The 21,394-nt window shown below is 39.0% G+C and overlaps 1 protein-coding gene across 1 annotated transcript; it reads right to left on the reverse strand.

Moving 5' to 3' along the window:
* Positions 1-3,961: 3,961 nt before the first annotated feature.
* Positions 3,962-20,547, reverse strand: PLA2G15 (phospholipase A2 group XV; the record flags this gene model as incomplete). Its single annotated transcript, XM_082005548.1, has 6 exons — positions 3,962-4,473; positions 8,381-8,605; positions 9,021-9,115; positions 10,683-10,805; positions 12,308-12,464; positions 20,409-20,547. The coding sequence occupies 6 exons, from the start codon at positions 20,545-20,547 to the stop codon at positions 3,962-3,964; spliced, it is 1,251 nt and encodes a 416-aa protein (XP_081861674.1).
* Between the last annotated feature and the right edge of the window lie 847 nt (positions 20,548-21,394).

Here is a 21,394-nt window from a genome sequence, read left to right on the forward strand (position 1 = left end):
AGAATTTTTTTTTCCCCCCATATGAAATGAGACAGAAAGAAGCAAACAAAAGAAATTGAGTAATCTCCCTCCCACATCTCCATAAATTCAAGAACAATTAACAGAAAACTCCAAATGTACCACAAAACAGTAGGTGCATTTGGAAGATGAACCAAGCAGCAATTACTGTGAGAAAATGAGATGCCAAGAATCCACGGGGAAGAAAGACAGCAACAAGTTGACATTCCATCTGAGCAGTGAGACAACATGTTATTCACAACAGGAGACAAGCTGTATTAGACCAACTTTATTATGTTATCAAAGTTTGACAATAAAATACTCAAAATCTATTGAACGCATTCGTACACAAAAAGAGCATATAAAATGCTAGGTCTCAGAATGTTCCATACAAAATACTGTTAGGTGGAGAGCAGCAAAGTCATTGCCAAACATTCCCTGAATTTAAGAGGGCCTTGAACACACTGTGCTCCAAGAACTACCTTAATACCAAACATTCCTTCCTTTGGTCTGCAAGTCCTTTGCAATTATTGCTAGTTATTGAAGCCTTCTGTTTTAAAGAGAATCACATAGTGACTCTGAACCTCTTCAGAAGTATTACAATGACAGCTGAAAGCTTCTTCAGCCTTTTCTATACATTTGTCCAAAATAAGAAACACATTTGGTCCTCAAGACTATTTTTGGTTTCTGAAAATATCCTGGAAGAATAAAACTGAGTAAAAATTATGGAAGGAGACATGATTGATATGTCTTCGGCATTACGAAGAGATGTCAGTGAATTCAAACATTTCAGCTGTGCAGTGTGGCAAAGCACCTCAGTTAGTCCTCTTAAGTGCCACATTCTCCTCTCCTTAAAGATTTATTTCTTCAGACCTCTCTCCCCACAAGAATCTAGAATGCTCAAGTGCACGTGGTTCTAGCAGGCCCGTAACAGTAATGCTAAATACTCTTGCCTTGCAGAGGAACATGCCGTAGTGAGTAAGCACTTCTCAACATGCTGAGTGAAGTGGTTCCATTTCAATGAGTAGAATAGTGTTTACTTGCTGCATTCACTTTTCAGTGAGAACTCCATTCTAATATGCAAGAAACTGAAAATGAAAAGGTTGAAGATGATGTGGTAGAAAAATCACGAGTTCTGGACATAAACCAGAACTATAGTCTGCAGAACCCATCACATCCAATCAAAATCTCACCAGAAGCACTATGCTTGCTCTAACAGTACTAAGAACTCAGATACACACATTCTTGCACAACAAGGCTTTATAGTGACAAACAACAACAAAAACAAACACCAAAAAAGACCTGAAACTTGCAGCTTCATTTTACCAGGTTAACTAACACAACTTAAGGAGACACGCTCTAGGGCTTGCCTACTAATCAAAAGCTGATTTACAAATCTTTAGGTTAAAAGATACAGTCAGCTTATCTCAGAAACACAGTACTGGGTTGCCAAAATTAGAAAGGAACCAGAGATTATTTTTTTCTTTTGGAGCACCAAAAGTAGTATTAAAAAGGTAGTAAAGGAAAAAAGAATAAAAAAAGAAAGAAAGTGCATCTTTTGGAATCATGTATTTCGGAACTTCAAATCAAAAAAACCCCTGAAGCTAAACTCTTGGTACGAGACTGAAAATGCCACTGATTAACGGTTAAGGATCTAAAATGAAGCTTACAGACACCCTCCAGATCAGGTTAAGAACTGTTTATCTATGTTCTCTCATTTTTTCAGCCCTTGATAACCATGTTGGTAGCCTGCAATACAGCCTCCAGCTCCACTCATTCCAATGCTTATTAACAGGCATTCTACTTCAGCAAGAAATACAGATTGTGATGTGCTGTTTTCTGCAATTTCTTTCCTGTTGCATACCAGTAACATAGCAATTTATTCAAAAATTGAGTCAGAGCACAGGAAGAGCTTTATCCTTGAGCAGTCTTGGAACACAAGCCTGAAGGTTATCCAGCTGACAGCCCTGCATAAAATACAACACTTGTGTAGAGGACTTCTTGTGGGAGGTGGTTGTTGTTTTGTTTTTTCATTTCAACAGTTAACAACTACAAATGGCTTGGAGCAACTCACTACTAACTCTGGAAAAGTCTAGGCAATATTGCTGCTGAACTGTAGGTTCCTGGGCAACTGATGGTAGCATAAATGTTCCATTTTCAACATCAATATATGTTCTCTTACTCAACAAAAGTAATAGGGAAAATGCAGGGCGGGGAATGAAGGAAGTTAAAACCTAGGAAGTTATTTAGCTTATAAACCCTAGTTTAGGTTGTTCTGGATTTACAAGTAATTTCTGAATTAAAACTTAAAGCCTTAAACCTACCTCCTGTGACAAAATGTTTGCATTCTACAGTAACAAGAGTTCAAGCCTGTCATTTCAACACCTCTTATTGATATGTTTAATGGCAGCAAACATTTTATGCATACTACCAAAATAGTTAAAAACTTTACTCTTTAAACAACTTCATTTCTTAAGTAATGAATCCTCAATAGTTTCAGAAAGTCATCAGAACTTAAAACATTTTTCTTGGAGGACCTAGCATTTTTGAAAGCATCCAAAATTGTGTTTTCAGAAAAGTAAAGTACAGTCTAACTGGGTGACTGGTTTTAAAGCAAGCAAAAGAGTCCGAGTGAAACTATTTCTCCAACAGCACTTCTGTAATCAAGGTTGTAAATATGATGGCCTTTAGGCTATCATTTCTGTGGCTTCAGAGTTGAAATTTTTTTTTTTTTTTAACATTGACAGAAACAATACTGTAAGAAATTAACAGAGTTGCACATTCAGCAATTTATATAAACATTTAAGGAACAGTGTATCCCAACTTCTTGAAACAGCAATAATGAAACTTGTAATCTATGGGAAGTGAATTTTAGTCTTAAAATGTAAAGTTTCTTTTCAGCTGAATACGATGTTGATCCAGTCACTACTTTGTCAGTAATTGGATCAGAGCCTCAACATTTGACTGAGAACAAGGTTTATACTTAATACTCTATTACGCTGTCTTCCATTCCCCACCCCATTTCAAGAAGTTCACTTTTCTTTTTGAATTAATGCTCAGCATCCATTATCATTTCCACTACAGGAGATAATGTTTTACCCAGAAATGCAATTCTGCACTGTATGGATTGTTTGCCAGTATTCAATTCAATTAGCTTTAATTTCTGTGCTACTCCACACAGCTATGGTTATTGCAAGCACCAACCACTGTTTAGCTTCTTTCCCTCATTGATAAATAAAGCTCAAGGTGAGAATTCCTTAGACTCCAGATTCTAAGTAATCAGGTTCTAGAAGTTGATGAGCAATTTCTTCCTTTTTTTTTTTAAAAAAAAAAAAGGTACCTAATAAGAAACTTCAAGTAATTTGCCCACCTATCTTTTTTTCCCCTTCCCAAAAGCTGTGATAAAGGAAAGGCTGGATATGACAAAGGTATTACAGTACCAGGCAGACCTCTTCCTTGACTTACCTAGTAGTTATGCTCTTTTACAAACCAAGGAACTGTGAATCAGAATATGCAAGACCCTTTAAAAAGTTTACTGTGCTTCCCAAATTAATACAATTCCTTTGTTTTCTGGGCACTGGATTTGCAAATCCTTCCTAGCCCTCCCACTCCAAACCCTGCATAGACCACACAAAGGAGCTCAGGTATCTATGATTCTATGTAGCATGTGCAAGGGGCTGCACAGCCTCCAAATGAAAGCCTGTATGAATATTGGACACAGAGGCACCAAAATGCATATTTGACCAAATTTGTAGAATGTGAAAATATCATGAAGCATCATAAACACAAATCGGAGACAAATGATCGTTTAGGACACCAAACAACTTCTTGAACACAGCCTTACCTTAAAAAACTCCCACAAAATAAATAATTCAAATATCTAAATATCAAGAGATTAAAAGGCATTTTCCCATATTTAAGGGAAGGCATCACAGGTGAGGAAAATGACTGTCAACACAAGGTATCACAAATCAAAAAGCAGCTTTTTCACATAGGAGATAGTAGTATCATTGGATAACATTTGAATATGCTCATTTCCTGAAAGCTCAAATATTACCACTTCTTGTTTTTGCATGTCCACCCACTTTTGGCATTGCAAGGCACTCTGTAAGTTTACTGTACCATCCCCATCGCTGTAAAGAATCTTGGGCTCTCTGTCAGGGAAACTTTCATAATGGAAGGAATCAGGTGTTTCCACACCAGTACCATAAAGACAGTGTACGCGCACACCAGGTGGTGTCATCTGGTAGACCAGGGGTTCAGTGTCTTGTCTCATTAGCCAGCCGTCTTCAAAATTGATGTCTCTGTAGAATTGTCGGTAATCCCGAAGAGTGTAGTTAGCCGTAGGTGTGCTTACAAAGACCTTATCTGGAGGCCACGTGTAGTTGTATGGGAGCATCCAATTTGTGGAAACCGCTGATCTCTGCTGGTCTCTAATCTTGAGTGAGCTGATAACAGGTATTCTATTGTTGTCACCTTAAAAAAAGCAGAATTTCATCATACACAAAGCAATGCATGCATCTCAGCCAACAGTAATTACTACCACTCACAGGGATAACCTGAAAAAAGATTATTCCCTTTCCTTAAGTGATAATTGGAGAAACTTTTCCTAATCTAGGATTGTCTTGATAACTAACCTCAGCAAAAGAACTTCTGATAACTTAGAAATTTAAATACAAGTTAATGAATTAATGACAAATCAAGAACACTGCTGCCTTTCCAATATGCTCCTTTTTAAAGGAGAAAATATTTCCTATGTTAGCCAACTAAGAAATCAGCTTTTATTAGGCATTATTTATACCATTTCCAAATTGTGTCTTAAATGCTCCTCTGGAAATGTGTTTTACAGTAATTCTGGTACCTAGGTCATGTTTTTGCTGAAAGAACAGAAAAATACTACTATCCACAGACATGTAAGCAGTCATAGAGAGACTTTATAGGCTTAAGAAAACATTTAAAATTTTGCACATTCAAAACAAGCAGAGTAGCAGTATTTCATTCAGGATAGCTATAAAAATTACTATATGGTTTATTTAGCATTTGGCATAGTGTTTTACCAGTTTATGCACTCCCTTTGTAACAAAACCCACCAGAACATGCCTACAATGGAAAGAAAATGGCAGACTTAATAGTCACCTGAAAAGACAACTTGTGAAAAGGAAACAGAAGCAAAGCTAATATTACTGTCCCTGCTTATGCTATCAAGTAAGAACGCTGCACGCAATTACCAATTCAGTCTCTGCGTGTAGTACTTTGGTAAAAGAAGAGTTAGAGCTTGTTAGCTTCTGGTGGGAACCATTCACCAGTATCGGCACCTTCGCTTTCAGTCAGCATTTCAAGACTGCTAAAATACTTGTGTTGCTCAGAACACAGGCTTTCTTTAATGCAGCACTAATATTTTCTAGCAACTCTGGTAACTTAAACTACATCTCTGCCGTGGGGGTACAGACAAAACCAACAATTCTTGCAAGACCATTAGATAACTACTATACTTGGGAAATGTTTTCAGCTGGCCAAGCTTTTCCAAGGCATTATATTTTCTTAATGTAATATAACTGTAGAGAGCTAGAGTTTATCATCAATGAAGATCTTAAATAATCTGATACCCAACAAACCAAAAATTGTTACATTTTACCAAATTTAGACTTACTCTTATTACAGAACTAGTGTTTGAGGAAAACATTGCAGTAATTTTTTGTAGACATCAAGTCCATTGCTTTCTTAGCAGTTTGGTCCAAAGATGGCTCAAACTAACACATGACTAAGGTATAATTTATATGCATCTTTTCTTCAACCATTGTTCTCACATCTTCCCAAAATTAAAAGCTGATTAATAAATGGCAGATAATAGTGATTACTAGAAATGGATTTTTTTAAGAAAAAAAGCCCTGAGACAGATCCGAGTTTATTTTCATGGTGACTATCTGATCAGACCTGTTTTCCATTATCACAATGGCTGGTGAACCTCAATTCTCTTGTCAGCTGAACCTTGAATCAGATTTTCCATTATTAGGTCCAGGTGGTTACAGCATGTAGAGATGCAGGTCAGCCACAGCATAAAAATTGAAATACTGAAACCGACACCGCTATTCCTGATACAGCGCCACAGTATATTTTTCAATTCCATAAGGTGGCACTATTGCTTCAGCAATGAGACCTAAAGCACGGTCTTTAATGCCATCTTTCGGAGGACTGTATGGAGACATTGCTAGCGTAACTGAAACAGATAAAAAAGAAACTCAAAAGAGCACAGCAAGAATCACGAAGGTGCTGAAAAATGTATTTCATATTACTGTGTGGTATAAACACTTAAGTGTGCACACTCTCCACTAAGCTACTGAATACTACTTGGCAGTTTTCAGCAAAGAAAGCCTGAGTTCTGAATTGATGAATGAGAGGAATGTGCACAAAATTTATTTCCAGTGGAATAATCAAACACAGAATCTGACTATTTCAGCCTTCTCTTGCAGAACTGCTACAAAATGCTTATCAAATCCTCCACTTTTCTCTGAAGTGCAGAAGTACTGCATGGCCAAGACCATGCATGAGTCAGCAGGCACAACACTCGTTGACATTATAGAGAACAGAATATTAGGTCTAAGGAAGATGCTGCTAGCATCTCAAGCTGACAAAAAAACAACCAAACAAACCACCACAGTGAACTTTGTGTCTTTGCTCACTGTAGTGGGAAGAACATCCTCACTTTATTGGCACTGGAAATTGTAATGATATAAGTATTGACCCTGCAAAGCACATGAATAAGCAGCAGAAAGTATCACAGATCTAGAGAGAATAACTCCACCTGTGTACCATTTACCACTTTGATAACACAACTGGGGATTTGACATGAAGTTCCTAGCCATTACCATGTAACAAGAATGGGAGCACAAGGAATACATTCATAGCTTGCCTTGTCTTTCCTGCAGCAATGCAGGATTTTTCTTTAAAGCAACAATTATTCTGCATATTAACACCCAGATAATGTCAGTTTTAGAAACTCTTTAATAGACTAAAGTAATCCAAGTGTTAATGCCTGATTGTGGCGATTTACTAGATATTTGAGACAGAACTAGCCTAGAAATGTGCATTCTGATACTATGTTCTGCCCATTTAACTTTCCAACATGATTCTTAAATTTCTGCTCCAAAACACAGAATTCAGTACAATAGACATATGGATTAAAAGATGACTACATTTTAGTAGAAATGTAACTATGGATTCTATGTTTGTACAGCTAGCCACTTTAGATGACATGCATTAGAAAGGATAAACAAGATATGCGGCACAAAAGTTTAATCCAACAGAAATCTGGGACTGGATTTTTATATAATCATGTGGAATTTTTAGGAAGGCTATATTAACATTGCTCACTTCCTGCCATTTCTGTAGCATGCAGACTTGTCAGACAAAGCCTGTGGGAAAAGGGAAATCAATTTTTACAGTGCCATTGCAATAGATTTAACAATGTATAACTCAACAAAAACATCCAGTTTAAGTTTTCTAATTAGTAACTGAGCTGTGCACTACTATTCAGAATCAAAAGCCTTTGCTAAGCAAAGTATTCTTTGAACTGTCCATGCATGGCTGGCACTTGCTGTGTGTTCTGCATTTTGATGAAGTCCAGTTTCTGATGTCAGCTTTGTTTAGGAAGAAGATAGTGATATCCAAAGCTAACAAGTCAGAAACAAGATAAAAAAATAACAAACTAGAAACATCATGAACTAAATGCCAAAGGACATTAAATAATTACGGTATCACATGATGGGGAAAGTGAACTTTTTCCATTAGTCATATGCAGTCACTTAGTGAAATACATTATGCTTCTTTATTCCTTTTTTTTTTTTTTAAATCTCAGGCTTATCCAGTAGGCTAAACCCAAAATACCAAAGATTCATTTTCCTTATCTGTAACAACTTTCAACAGGCATTTGTGCTGTGGGCACCACTTCACCACCATATCTACAGGTTTCCCTTAATGTTAACCTCAAGCAGCTGTGTCAAAGGAAACTACTCAATGCTCTGCAGTCCTTGTTAGCTTTGCAATGCTGAACAGAGAGCAATCAGGCTGGAGGCAGATGTGACAGAAATAGAAGACATCAGGCCAAACAGCAGATGACACAACAATCTGCTGAAAAGAGGTTAGGAGAGGTCAAGAGGGGACACCACTCCTGGTTAAGGCATGTAAAAAACTTAGTCCACTCCCGTGAACATAAAGAATGACAGTCTGGACACAGGGCTTGAAAAATCAAGTTGCCATCACTTATGAAAAAATTATTTTTAATTTCATAGTATCTTAAACTCTCATCCTCCAGTCTTAGAGTTAACAGGCTAGTAAGTATCTTGCACTACTAACAACACACATTGCAAAACCTTTAATTACCTACCTGAAGCCAGCACACGGAGAGTTTTAGCCACTCCTCCCCATGGAGCGCCTAATGACACATAATCTTTTATGTACTTGTCTTTCCAATCCTGAGTCTGATGGTTGAGGAAGTAGAGGGTGTACATATTACCCATACTGTGGGCAATTAAGACAACAGGACTTCCATACTGCTCATACATTAACTCTATCATCTTGCGAAGGGCCACAAAATAGTCTCCATTCTCATCTAAAGTAGACATACAGAGGTCACACAGTTACAATTATTAATTGTGAATGCTGAACTTCAACACAATTCTTTAAAAGGATTTTTTTGAGACTGTCTCTGGAATTAATAATACAGAGCTTAGAAATTCCAGTATTAAGTGGGAAGGGTGGGTGTTTCTGTGGGGATGTGTTTTGGTGGTATGGCTTTTTTGTTGTTGCTACTTAAGACTTAAAAACAAAACAAGTTGTTTAAAGCAAAAAAAAAGAAACCACACCACAGAGCATTCACCTGGGTGCAGGGGTACCCAGGCCCCAAGAACTAGTCAAAATTAAGGTTTTAAGTATAATTGTGCAGGTGGAATGGGAGAAGAGACCCAAAACATTATTTGCTGGCTGGGAGAGTCAAAGTTCTGTTCAAGTAACAACGTGTTATTTACTTGGTGCCTTTCGCCAGTCATAAGGTGCTCCTCTTACATCTTCATCACGTTTGTAGCCCCAGTCTACTAAACTCTGCACCAGCATATAAAAGTAACTGCCTGTAGACATCAGATAAGAGAGAAACAGAACAGTGAAAAAGATTAGCATTAGAAGCAGCTGTCAGACACTCACAAAAAGTAAGTTCTGGCGGCATTATCTCTGATACCATATACAGACATTAGAACTGTAGTCTTTGGTTTTGACAATCTAGAAAGCTGCATGTTCAACAAAATTAGTTATGCTTGCTGTCCCCCAAAAGTGAGAGAATACCATTATTAAAACTTCTTACTAGTTGGCTGATCTAACAAACAAGTGTGGCAGCAAAACACAGCATACACAGAACAGGTAAATTTTCATCAGCAGAACTGTGTCTCACCCTTGAATTGTAAAGAATACACGTCAGAATCACTACATTAAAGTCCTAGCTTCTGTTGATTGCAAGTTAGCTTCAGATAGGGTATATAATACACTCATAAAGGTTGGCCTGGACTTCACCAACATTTATTCTTGGCAACAAATGCCTACAGCATACCCCTGGGCAAAATTCTGGAAACTATCCCAAAACTATTTTTCTATCTATCAGGTAGCAGACTAAGACTTAAGGGACTGAACATAATGCTTTAATAGCAAAGAAGGGAAACATTTGCAGACTGGCTATATATTAAAAGGTGTTACATATTACAAGCTTTGACACACAGGATGTAAGCATTACCACAATTAAATATAACAGTTTGAAAAATTAAGTGTCAAAACATGCCATTGAATATCACAGTCATATTTAAGTTTTGAGCAGAATTTCATTCATTAGTCTTGAATGTTTATGAATTGAACATAGTCAATTTTAAATACAGCCCTGTTCTAGTTATGAGAGTCATCTAGTGAAGACCATTAAGCCCATTACTGGCCTTTTGAGGATTGCTCCCTACAGAAAAGAAATCCATGCTATGAAGCATGTGAAGCTCAGTGCATTACTGACTATTAAATTACTTAGGTCTTCAGCCACAGCTAACAACTCCTCACAAAAGCTTATTGGATTCAGTGTTTTCTGAAAGATGACTTCTACAAAAACACTAAACAAAAAAATCCTGCAAACACATTAATGCAGAAATTTTTTGCAGCATAAATGTAATTATGTAATTATTCTGACCCTGACAAAAGACAGGGAACTACAGAGAGTGGTACTGTATATCCCGAGTCCATTAACTCATTCTTAAGGCCAAAGAACATCTTACTCAGAACTAAGCTGAAATGAAATGTATTTATTTAGTTTTTCTTGTCAAGCTTCAGCCACAGAATTTTCTACTCAACAAATGTCATATTCCAAAAGCATCTGTTTTCAAAGTGCCTACTCAAGTTTCATCCAGAGAACTCAGATTTGTCAGAAGACTGAACATAGAATCTTCTTATCTCAACCTATCAGGCCAAACAACAGACAAACAATGCAATGAAAACACTTAAAAGCAAAGTGAGCTATGTGCTACCCTACTAAAAAAAAAATAATCTGGTTTTCTACTTCAGACAGAACTTTAATTTGAAAACACATTTCATTTCATTAGCTTGTTGTATAAAGACACACTGGAAAAATCCTACAAGTGACAAAGCACTTCAGACACAACTTGTACATACCAACGCTCCTTTTACTTGGGTCAAGGAATTCCAAGGAAAACGTCTGCCCAAAACCTGGGACTCTGATATCCACTCCATCTGGTGGTTCTGTAATCTTACTTGTTCGATTATATACCAGCCTGGGAGTTAAAAAAAAAGAAAGAAGGTGAAAAAAAAAACAGGAAACATGTTGTATTACCACATGACAACTCTCAACTACAGTGGGTCTTACATTCTGAGTGCAGCAACAAGAACTTTAAGTGCTATTACCCAGCAGGAAAAAAAAAAAGGCAGACATGATAAGAGTACTCTAATGGCTGAGAGGTTACAGAATGCAAACAATTATTTTAATTAGTTTAATGCTTTACATGCAGAATCTGACTCTTCTCTATAAAACTGAGTATACAGAACTATGGCTGAACTTCAACTTTAGAATGTAAGCTACTTTATATAGTTCTATACCATTTCACTTTGCATCAAGCCACATAATGAAGAAAATTTGTCAAGAACATAAGAATGTGGAAGTAAAAGATAAAATACCTGTAAAATCAGATATCAGAAAAATTCTCCTAGGTAAAAATAATTCCTTTCTGTTTAACTAGAAGACCTATACCAGCGTAAGGGAGCACTTGATATTCTTCACTAATAACAACTGGTACCTCAGGAAACACATAGAGCTATTGAGTGTTTTGTAGATACTTTTCAAATCAATTTGAGATATGAAGAATCTGGAGCACTGGGTCAGAGTCTGGGGCTTGTTTTTTATTATTGTTGTTGGGGTTTTGTTTGTTTGTTTTTAAATACCATATCAATACAATTGCCATGTCTGAATATAAGTTTTTACCCCTAGATGAAGTCTTAGAATCTGAATTGATACTCAAATCTTCACACACTAAAAATCTCCCTAACCTCTAAGGCATATAGCAAGACTTAAAGCAGAGGTACAACTACACGACAGCTTGGTATATTGACATAAAAGAGCAACATGCCAATACAATATTTTTAAGTTGCACAAGCTAAATATTTCTTGTTTTCATAGAGATATTTATACGATTTTAACAGGAACATTAATGAGGCAGATTGAACGATGAAATAGTCTGGAAGTTTTAAGTTAAACCACGTTTTAAACCAAAATAATTGTGGAAAGAAACTTCCAGACTGCCCTTGAAGGACCCCATGTGTCTGAGCTGCCCTGAGACCGCTCTCCAACAACAGATGGCCAGCAAAAGTGCAAGCTCACGTTCCTCCTGCCTGTCCTGTATGTGCTGCCCAATGTACCCTATTCCTCCTTCCCTCATCACAACTTAAGTAACTCATCAAAAAAGCAGAAAGTGTTCTGCTTTAGATAAGCCCACAGAAGTGTCTGATAAGTGCCCAAACCAATACTGGGTAACTGGTAGGAGAGAAAGTAGAAAAAAATAAGAGACCCTCTGCTTCTCATCAGTGATGAACAGCGCTCTCGGATGCAACAGAGCCACATCATCTGATTCATCCTGTTACTCTACCTAGCAAAATTCCAAGTCATTTCTCTCACTGATCTTGAATCAGCAAAGAAAGTTTAAGGCGGTCATCCTGTACAAAGCATGTCAGCCTAGCATGTCAGGAAAGTCGATAACTGCAAAGAGCAAATTTCTGGTCTTACCTGATATTATCAATCCAGCAGTCAATGATAACAGGCAGAAGCAATTCTAAATTCAGCCAGAGTGTAAAATAACTGTCTGTCTTCTTAGAGCAGAGATAGTGTACTACTGATGGCTTATCTAACTTTGCTTCCAACTGATTACCTAAGTCCCCTGGAACTGAAAGATATAAAAAGGAGACATCTAAAATCAAAGTCTATAACATTTTACATTATAATATACACATCTTAATACTGTAGCCCTCATATGCAGTATCACTGCATCCAGAGATACCACTAAGTTTTGTAACTGGATAAAAAAATTACATAAGTACTGCATGCACATTTTCCACTGAAAATACTTTAGATTTTTAAAAATCATGAGCTGAGGAACCACCATGTAGAATAATTCTGGATCAACAGTTCATAACTTCAAAGAGCAGACAATATAGGAACAAGTCATGTTAGGCCATGGGTATGAAAAACAGATGGTCTCAGATGTTATCAACATTATCTGTGTGAATCTTTCTGAAATAATTTTTTCTTCAGAGTATTAGAACTGCACATTCAAGTCTGTCCTCTTTAAACAGTTGCCTGCAAACTATCCATTTGACCTTAAAAAATGTGAAAAGTGAAAGCAGCTACATTTATGGTTTTTATTTTCACTTCTTCACCTCCGATTGCACTTTTGCTACACAAGATTTAGCTGGCTAGCATAATAATCCAAATACATAGTTTCCTATCTTTTCCATTCAGGTTTGGATGCGACAACAGTTCTGATGGGTTTTTTGTTTGATACATTGCTTCAGTAATACTTGGCGGGAAGGGTCCTGTATTTGCACCTTCTCTGAAGTGCACTATTCTTAAGGCGTATACTAAATGCCAGTATTCCTTTGATGAAGTTTTATTTTCCTTTATTTATTTTAAACACTAGACAGAGACAGGAATATTATTTCTAAATTAGAACTAAGCTTAAAAAAATGCTCTTAAAATTTTCAGCAGCAAGTTCCCAGAGAAACTTCTTACGTTGTCACATTTAATCATTTTTTCCTCAAGAACCAGAAAGGCAAAGATACTGAAGTAACTGAGAAGTTTCTCTGTATTAAAAAAATTCAGGGTTTAGGCACTTCTTAAGGGTTCCCCCAGCCCCTTTCAGCTCCACACACTCCCACCTCTTTTGGGTATGTATAACTCTATCCTATTTACTTGTCAATGTTTAATTTTGAAGGTTTTTTAATGCAGGCCTACCCATACAGTTGTTGGGTTCCCCCCCCAGTTCAGAAAATTCTTTAATCAAAGCAGTTTACGTTTTATAGAACACTGATACTTAGTCATGATTTAAAGAAAGAGACAATACCTTTTAGTGGAACATCTAACTTAACTGGAAAGTCAGATATGCTTTCAGAGAAACACTTACTGCAGAACTGAAAAAGGACAGAACAGACTAAATGTAGACCTGGACAACCACACTCTTACAACCTTCAACCGCTACAGGTTATGCCCCACAACAAAAGATATACCTCAGGATTTCTTTCTTAACTACCCATACTTTCTCATTAGGTTTTTAGTGTTTTTATTTCTGTAGTCTTAAGTGAAACGTTAAAGACCCAGTAGCTGACCACAGTTTATTTTAGGTCATATTTCAAGGACTCCAATATACTGGAAGGCATAGTAAGGGAGATTATAGTATTGCATCACACCCTAGAAAGAGTTTACTGAAGTTCAGTCTTGTAACCTCACAAAATGCTTATTGCTTACAGAACTTAAGGCAACAGCTTGTTCTATAGTCTGGTGCCTGTGCTGTATCAGTGCTCTTAATTAGAAAAGGAACAGAATGTAATTCTATTTATATCTATCATTCATGGCTGGCCAGTTTCAGCAGCAGACCTGCCAAGGCCAGAACAGGTTGATTTTGTCTTCAGTTCCAATGCAAAACAAAGTAGAAGAGTGACATCTTGTGCGACCCTGGAATCTCATTTCCTTGGGTAAAAATCAAGTTCTTCCAGCAAAGATACCTTTCAAAAACTTAGACAAACATCTAGAGTATCAGAGTTTTAAGACCTTGCTGACGTTTCCAAACAGCACTCAAATAATCATAAGCACTCCCACTCAGAGTAAGACAACTCACAACTGAAGAAGTTCAAGATTATGACAAAGATAAATTTATCAACAAAAGTACTGAAAGCAGGAAACTGTACAAAGTCTCACTCAGACTTAATAGAGTGATCTTAGATTAACTGCAAGTTTAATTTGGTTAAGATATTCTTTTCTCAAGCTTCTCTAAGATAGAGGTGTGGTCCTGTGTCCAATTCAGAGCAGAAGATGAGAAACATTACATACTATGTTTTACCCAAGGGGTGACAAGGAACAAGTTGAGAAGTGGTAATTTTATGCAATTCTAAACAAAAGATAAGAGGCAAGTTCCATCTGTGCCAAGATAGAATGCTGCAGTTTAAAAATAGTCTCGTGTACAGGCGTGATGCCTGTTTGTTTATAAAGCAGAGATTAAGAAAAAAATATTTTTTTTCAGGTTTACATCTCCATATTAACAGTGAAACTGTTAATCACTAATTCACAACTCGTATTTTATTTTCTAAAGTACATTCTGCAAGCTGAAGAGGGTCCATGTTGAAGCTATAAGAAACAAAATGCAGATTTTGATTTTTCAGATTATGGAAAGAAACTTGCAAGATCTTCAGTTCTCATCCCACGCAATTTAACAGTGTTAATGATTTACATTTTGGCTGCAGAACTACTTAGTGGCTTTTTTATAAGTAACAGGTTAAAAAAGATCACATTGAAGATTATTCTGTAGGATAAAGACATACCTTTCTGAATTTTCTGTGATAGAATTTGAAAGCAGTAGAAAAGCACATTTCCCTTTGCTTTCAGACCATACACAGAAAGCATCTGTGGGCAGAGTAATCTGCAAGTAATTTTTCTGATCTACCTACATCTGTAGTTCCTAAGCCTTTTTCCTGGAAACATTATAGAAGCCTGCAGACCGACTGCATAAATGTACAAAGTAACTGGCAAGTGAAGTTCTGCAAAATACATCAGCACTAGTTAAAACTGGATGTCCAAGAAAAGATCTCAAGCAGTACCCTTGCTTCCCTAATTTGCGGTTGCATAATACGTGTATTGACTTCTGAACTGCAACATTTGGCAATATAACGAGGTTTCATATTCAGCAGAAAAAAGTGTTCCTGTCAGATTTGATGATGTATCAGTTCTAGCATATTCTCATTTTTCACCAAGACAGTAATCCCAACAGAACTCATTCTAATACACTGATGAGCCCAACTCACTTCCAGTATTATAGTATCCTTTGCTGGTTTTGCCAGGGGGGTGAGGGTGGTGGTGTGTGTTTGGTTTTTTGTCTCAACTGCCCTGATAAAACTAGTACATCTCCTTCTGGGCTCTGTTCTTGTTTGATTAAAATCTATGGAAAGCACATTTACAAATTTATTTTGGGAGTTTAAAAGAAGTTACAGACTTTTCCAAGTCTGGGAACTACAATAACTAGCTTTAGGATGTACTGAAACTCCTGCCTATCACTATCCTTTAGTCTTATTCATGGATTCACAGTTCCCAGCAGATGACAATAAGCAAAATCACAACCTGGAAAGTAACTCGCCTTAATACCAAGAAACAAAGAGAAAACAACATTCAAGATAGTACCTATATAATAACTTGGGGGAGGGGGGAGGAGTTATTGTTTGTGTGGCAAAAGGGCCACGAATTGGTACTTTTTTTACTACTTTTACCTGAAATGCAAATGCCTTTGGATATATATCAACTATTGTAACTTTTTTACTGGTATAATCTCCTCAAATAACTGTCTTCTTTTTGGTTATATATATTACACTTCCTTCAAACTGAATCAAGTTTTCTGGAAAATTAATTTTAAACTCTGACCACAGTTCTCAAAGAAGAATGTCTTGAAGTAGGTCATAAACTCAATGATAGACTGCCACAGAAATGGCTTGTGTTTAAAATTAGGAACAAGGCAGCAAACAACATCTCACATGATACTCCTAGATACCTCAGATCACATGAGGCATAAACATTTAAATCACTCCTGACATCTAGCCAGCTGACCATACAAACATGCACACCTCAATTAGCAGTCAGCAGGAATTCACAGACAAACCTCTTTTGCATGCAAGTCAATTATTAACAAACTTCATTTAGGTGTCTTTCTAGAAAACTTTAGCCAAGTACCTAACAAATTGTTTGCAGAAGGTATCAGAACATTGATATAGTAATTGTGTTGAGTCAGCTCTAAAAGGTAAAGAGTTCAGTGAATCCGCCGCTGATCTTATAAGGACAGGTTATCAGCTCCCAAAATTGATAAGACATGAGATAGTATGCAGTGGTTATTGATGGACTATATAAGAAAATGAAGGAAGAACAGCCACAAAATAAAGGAGATTCTTATTGCAAGCATTAGAAGACAAGCATGTTGAATATAACAAACTGATAAAAGTGCAAAAATATTGTAATTGCATGTAAACATGAAGCAGATATCCAGAGGTACTTGCACAAGATATATTTATATATATAAAAGATATATCTTGATATATTTTCAGTATATTTTTAGTGTATTTACATATATTTTTAATAGATGTTGTCGGTAGAGCAGAGGTGTTCAGTAGGTTGTCCTGGTTCTTAAAGGAGATTTTCCTATATTAATATATTGCCCTGGCTGAATAGGAAACTCTTAAAAAGGCATGAAAGCAATTCAGTATCTTAAGTAGTCCTCTTTTCCCCAAGAACACTTGAGAGAGGAACTCCAAGACAATCACCTTACATTTTAATGAACATTGCATCTTTGATGGCAAGCCTTCAGGCAGGACTCTGGAAGCAAGGTTTTGACTTTTACCTCATGTTTCTTCTCCTGGTGCCACTATTATATGAATACATTTTGATGCTTTGTTACTTAAGTATCAGGGAAAACTGAGCAATTGCGTGGCAGTATTTTGCTGTCAGTTCCTACCCCATGGTAGTTCGGTCCCTGGTTTTGCTCCCTTGGTATGTACAGATGTGATCTTCAGCCACAATAGGTCCTGCTACTAAGGGACCATTTGATGATGCATAGACCAGCTTAAAAAATAACCTAATCCAAATGAAGTGGTGCCACTTTCCACATTCCTTGTGCCAGCTCCTCCATTAAGGTAATTCAGTTACAAAATTAATCACTTCTTCCTCACCAGGTTAATTTTCTCATGCTTTGACAAAACAAATGAGTCCACAAAGCAGGCACAAGGAAAGCTGGGGGAGCACTAATGAGCTATGGGATTGCCTTAGCTGTTTCACAGAACCACACTTCACCTAAGCCAGTTAGGGGGCTCTACAAATCTGAGATCTATTGCCACAACTACAACCAATAGTTACAAGGTTGTGTTCAAGCAGATTAGTTTTCAGATTTGAAATTCCTAGAAGCAGTATTTTTGTTGGTACCTGGGGAGCAGAACCAGATTACCCATATATAACAGTGCCCCGTATTTGCAAACTGCTGCTCTACTTCCTCTGTTACTTGGGTAAGCACAGGTCACAACTGCAAGTGGGGTCATTACATAAAACATTTGAGAGCAAGTTACACTGAGTCTTGTGACCATCACTGGTCTAAAACATTTATGAAGTGATCATTGTGTTGACAACATTCCTTTAAACAGCATTCCTCCTTTCTTTATTCCTTAAGATCAGATGGCCAACTTGCCATGCACGGAATAAGACCAAACTTGTTAACTCCTCTTTCTACTTAAGTATTTTAACTTCCAAACAGACCAAGAGTGAATGCTTAGATCATGAGACCACATTTACTACAAGATAAAAACATATTTAAAACTGAAGACATATAAGGCATTAAGGGTCTAGATGCCAGCCTGATAAGTGCAGAGGATCAATACTGTATTCCCCCTCATAGGGACTCCAAAACCATCTCAGGCTTGTATAGGCTCGTACAATGCAGCCTTGCATACACCTCTCAATCTCCTTTTGCATTTGTGATTCCAGTGCAATGTGTGTTTTTCTCCCTTCTCCCAAACACCTCTGCTAAGCCAGCAGTTAGAATGCCTCCCTAAATGATTCTCCTAAACCCTCCTACCATCCTCATCACAGTAATTCCTAAAAAGCTTATCTTAACATGACACATATGCAAGAAGAGTGAAGAAAAGGTCATGAAAAGTTAACTAGAATCAAGATGAGAACATTTCATGCAGAGCCAGCAAGTGACCAACAGTCACTTCTTCGCCTCCTTTATTTGTTTGACCTTCACTGCCCATGTCATGTCTAATTGAAGCTAAGCTCTTAGTGCAGGTGTTTTTACAATGACAGTTATTTCTATACATAAAAACCCATGGTATTTTACAATACTTACAGCAAATCACTCCCTAAGAGTGCCTACTTTCTCAAACATACAGACAACCCAGAAAAATTATTTATGCTAAAACCCATTGAATTTTCACTTTCTGGACAGGTCAGGACTGGGCAGCAGAACACAGCAAGTTTTAAAATACAACAGTAAGAGATGCAAGTTCTGTAGCATATGATGAAATTCACTTTAACAACAAGAAAGTCTGTGTTTTAAACCACCCAGTGTTGAACGTGTGCTCAGCCACGCAGTATTTACGAGAATGCCTCTTCGGAAAAAAAAATGTAGGTCAGACATGGTTTTTCAAAGCATCCTTAGGGAACATAGATACTTACAGTAAATCCATCAGTAGTAACTCCATGCTTCTATAACCCGTATCCCAGTTGCTTTTAAGTCTTCCTTGATTCCTTCATAGCTAGAGTTGAATATTGGATCAGCAACTAAAACACTATCACCTTTGTCATCAAGAAGCTTATTGCTAAAACCCAGCACGACAGAGCTGGGAGCTGGGAAGATTGCTTCTAACCTTCACAGGGAGAACTCTAAGAACTTTCATTCACATTTAAACTCCAGCCTCTTAGGACATCTTTCTGTGGCCTCTTCTTCCAAATCTACATCCTCTCAGCTAGTTCAGCCATCTGTTGAGAACTGTGAATTTGTACAAGGTGGTCCTGAGATACACAGCATCTTTAAGAAAGTTCTTGCTTAGCATTTACCCTTTTATGTCAGAAGTTTGTAACAGCAGTAATAAATTCAACAGCAGAGCCTAAATTGTTATAAATGAGCTTAAACTGAATGACATGCCAGTGATTATCCTTTTCCCAGTATTTCTCCCATTTTCTTACTTTTTCTTACCCCTTTATCATTAAGGTTAATTGCATAATAAGAACACTCAGCATACTGAATACATTCACAGGACTGACTACTGACATTAGGATGACCACATTCACTTAATGTATTGGAATGCTTAAGAATTAGAATTTCAGTAGACAAGTTATTAAAACATTTAAAATTTATTTACAAGTCTTCTCATCAATGGATACAAAAAGTATCTAACAAATACTTAGAAACCATTATATAAATACTTTCTACAGATTTGTTACAAACTATTTTGTTTTAACAGGTGAAACCACAGGCCAGTAATCAATAATTCATTTTCCATGTTGTGTGACAGAATAAGCCTGTTATTTTTAAAGTACCTGTAGTGTGACTGCTGTAACACCCAGTCACCCCTCTCCCCACACCCGATTCCAGCCTCTTTTATGAAAGGTTCGTGTACAGTAACAACTCGAGAAGCGAGGGTCTAGCTTTAGTTGATGAGCTAAGAACGTATTTAAATGAGCCTGTTTTTTCCCGGACCCCCCGACAAGCAAAGGCAACCCAGTGTTTTCGGCACGTTCGGGCCGCCCCTGCCATGCGGGGTGCCCGGCCCCCCCCGACTCGCGCCGGTGTTTTCAGCTCTTGCGGCCGGGCCAGAGCCACGGAGCAGACACTCCGTGCTCAGCGCCGGCGCCCCGCGGCACCCGCAGCCCCCGGGGCGCTGACGACGCAGGGTCGCTCGGCAAAACGCCCCGGAGACTCCCGGGCGGCGGCGGGGCGGGGCGCGCACCCCCGCGGCCGGGCCCGCCGCGCTCCGCGGCGCCCGGGGCCTCCCGCCGCGTCCCTGCCAGGGGCGCGACAGCGGAGACAGCGGGCTTGACCAGGCTCCACGGCACCAGACGCACCCACCGCCGCCCCCCCGGCTCTTACCCAGCACCACGGGCGGCCCCGCGGGCCGGCGGCGCGGCAGGCAGCTGCCGCCGGGGCAGAGCAGCAGTAGGAGAAGGAGGCTGAGGAGGGGGCTCCCTCCCGGGCGCGGGAGGAGCCTAGCGATAGCCGGCGAGACCATGACCCCAGCGCATAACCCCGAGGCCGGGGGGAAGCTGCCGCCCCACGACCAGCCGCGTCGCGTCGCTCCGCCAGGGCTGCCGCGGCCACCGGCCCGGCCAGAAAAGGGCCCGCCCCGCCCCGCCGCCGGCCCGCCCCCGCAGGCGTCACCAGCCGATTGCGGAGAGACCCGAGCTGTCAGGCGGCCTCGCTTACCGCAGCAGCCCCAGGCGGGCTCAGTCGAGGGCCGACCGGCCTCTCCTCAGGCTCCGTCGGCGGGAGCCCGCGCCCGCGTCAGCAGCCCATCCGCCGCCCCTCAGCCGCAACGGCCCAGCTCGGTACCCGGTCCCGCAGAAACCTCTGTAAATGTGTCGGCCCCCCCACCTTTCGGAGGCCCCCGGCTCGGCCCGTATGAGGCAGAGCGGACAGGTAGGGCACCCCGCAGCTGCGGTCTGAGGCCTCTGGTCCCGGCTGGCAGAACGCATTCAGGGAGGGAGACGTGCTGCCGGAGGAGTACGTTAGTCTCACACTACTACATCCACTGTTGTGTGATCGTGAAGATTTCCAAAAGTGAAGGGGCGTTTGCTGCAAAACCTATTGCATAAAAACAGGTGGTGCATAAGGGCCGTGGTCAGAATGGCTTAAGGAAAAACAAAAATACTTAGGAGAGCTGGGAATTGCAGTATTACACAGTCAAGGGACTGGACATCTAATATAAAAGCTTATGGGCATACCTGTACTTCAGGCAATGCCTGACTAATGTGACAGCTAATTGGTACAGAGTATCATTGAGGTCAGGCATTTGTCAATACTCAAAAAAAATCATTAGACCTTTATACACGTAACAAGAACAGGTAGACTTGTAATTA

This window comes from Phaethon aethereus (assembly GCF_964289735.1).
Source record: "Phaethon aethereus genome assembly, chromosome: 13".
In the NCBI taxonomy this organism is placed as follows: Eukaryota; Metazoa; Chordata; class Aves; order Phaethontiformes; family Phaethontidae; genus Phaethon; species Phaethon aethereus.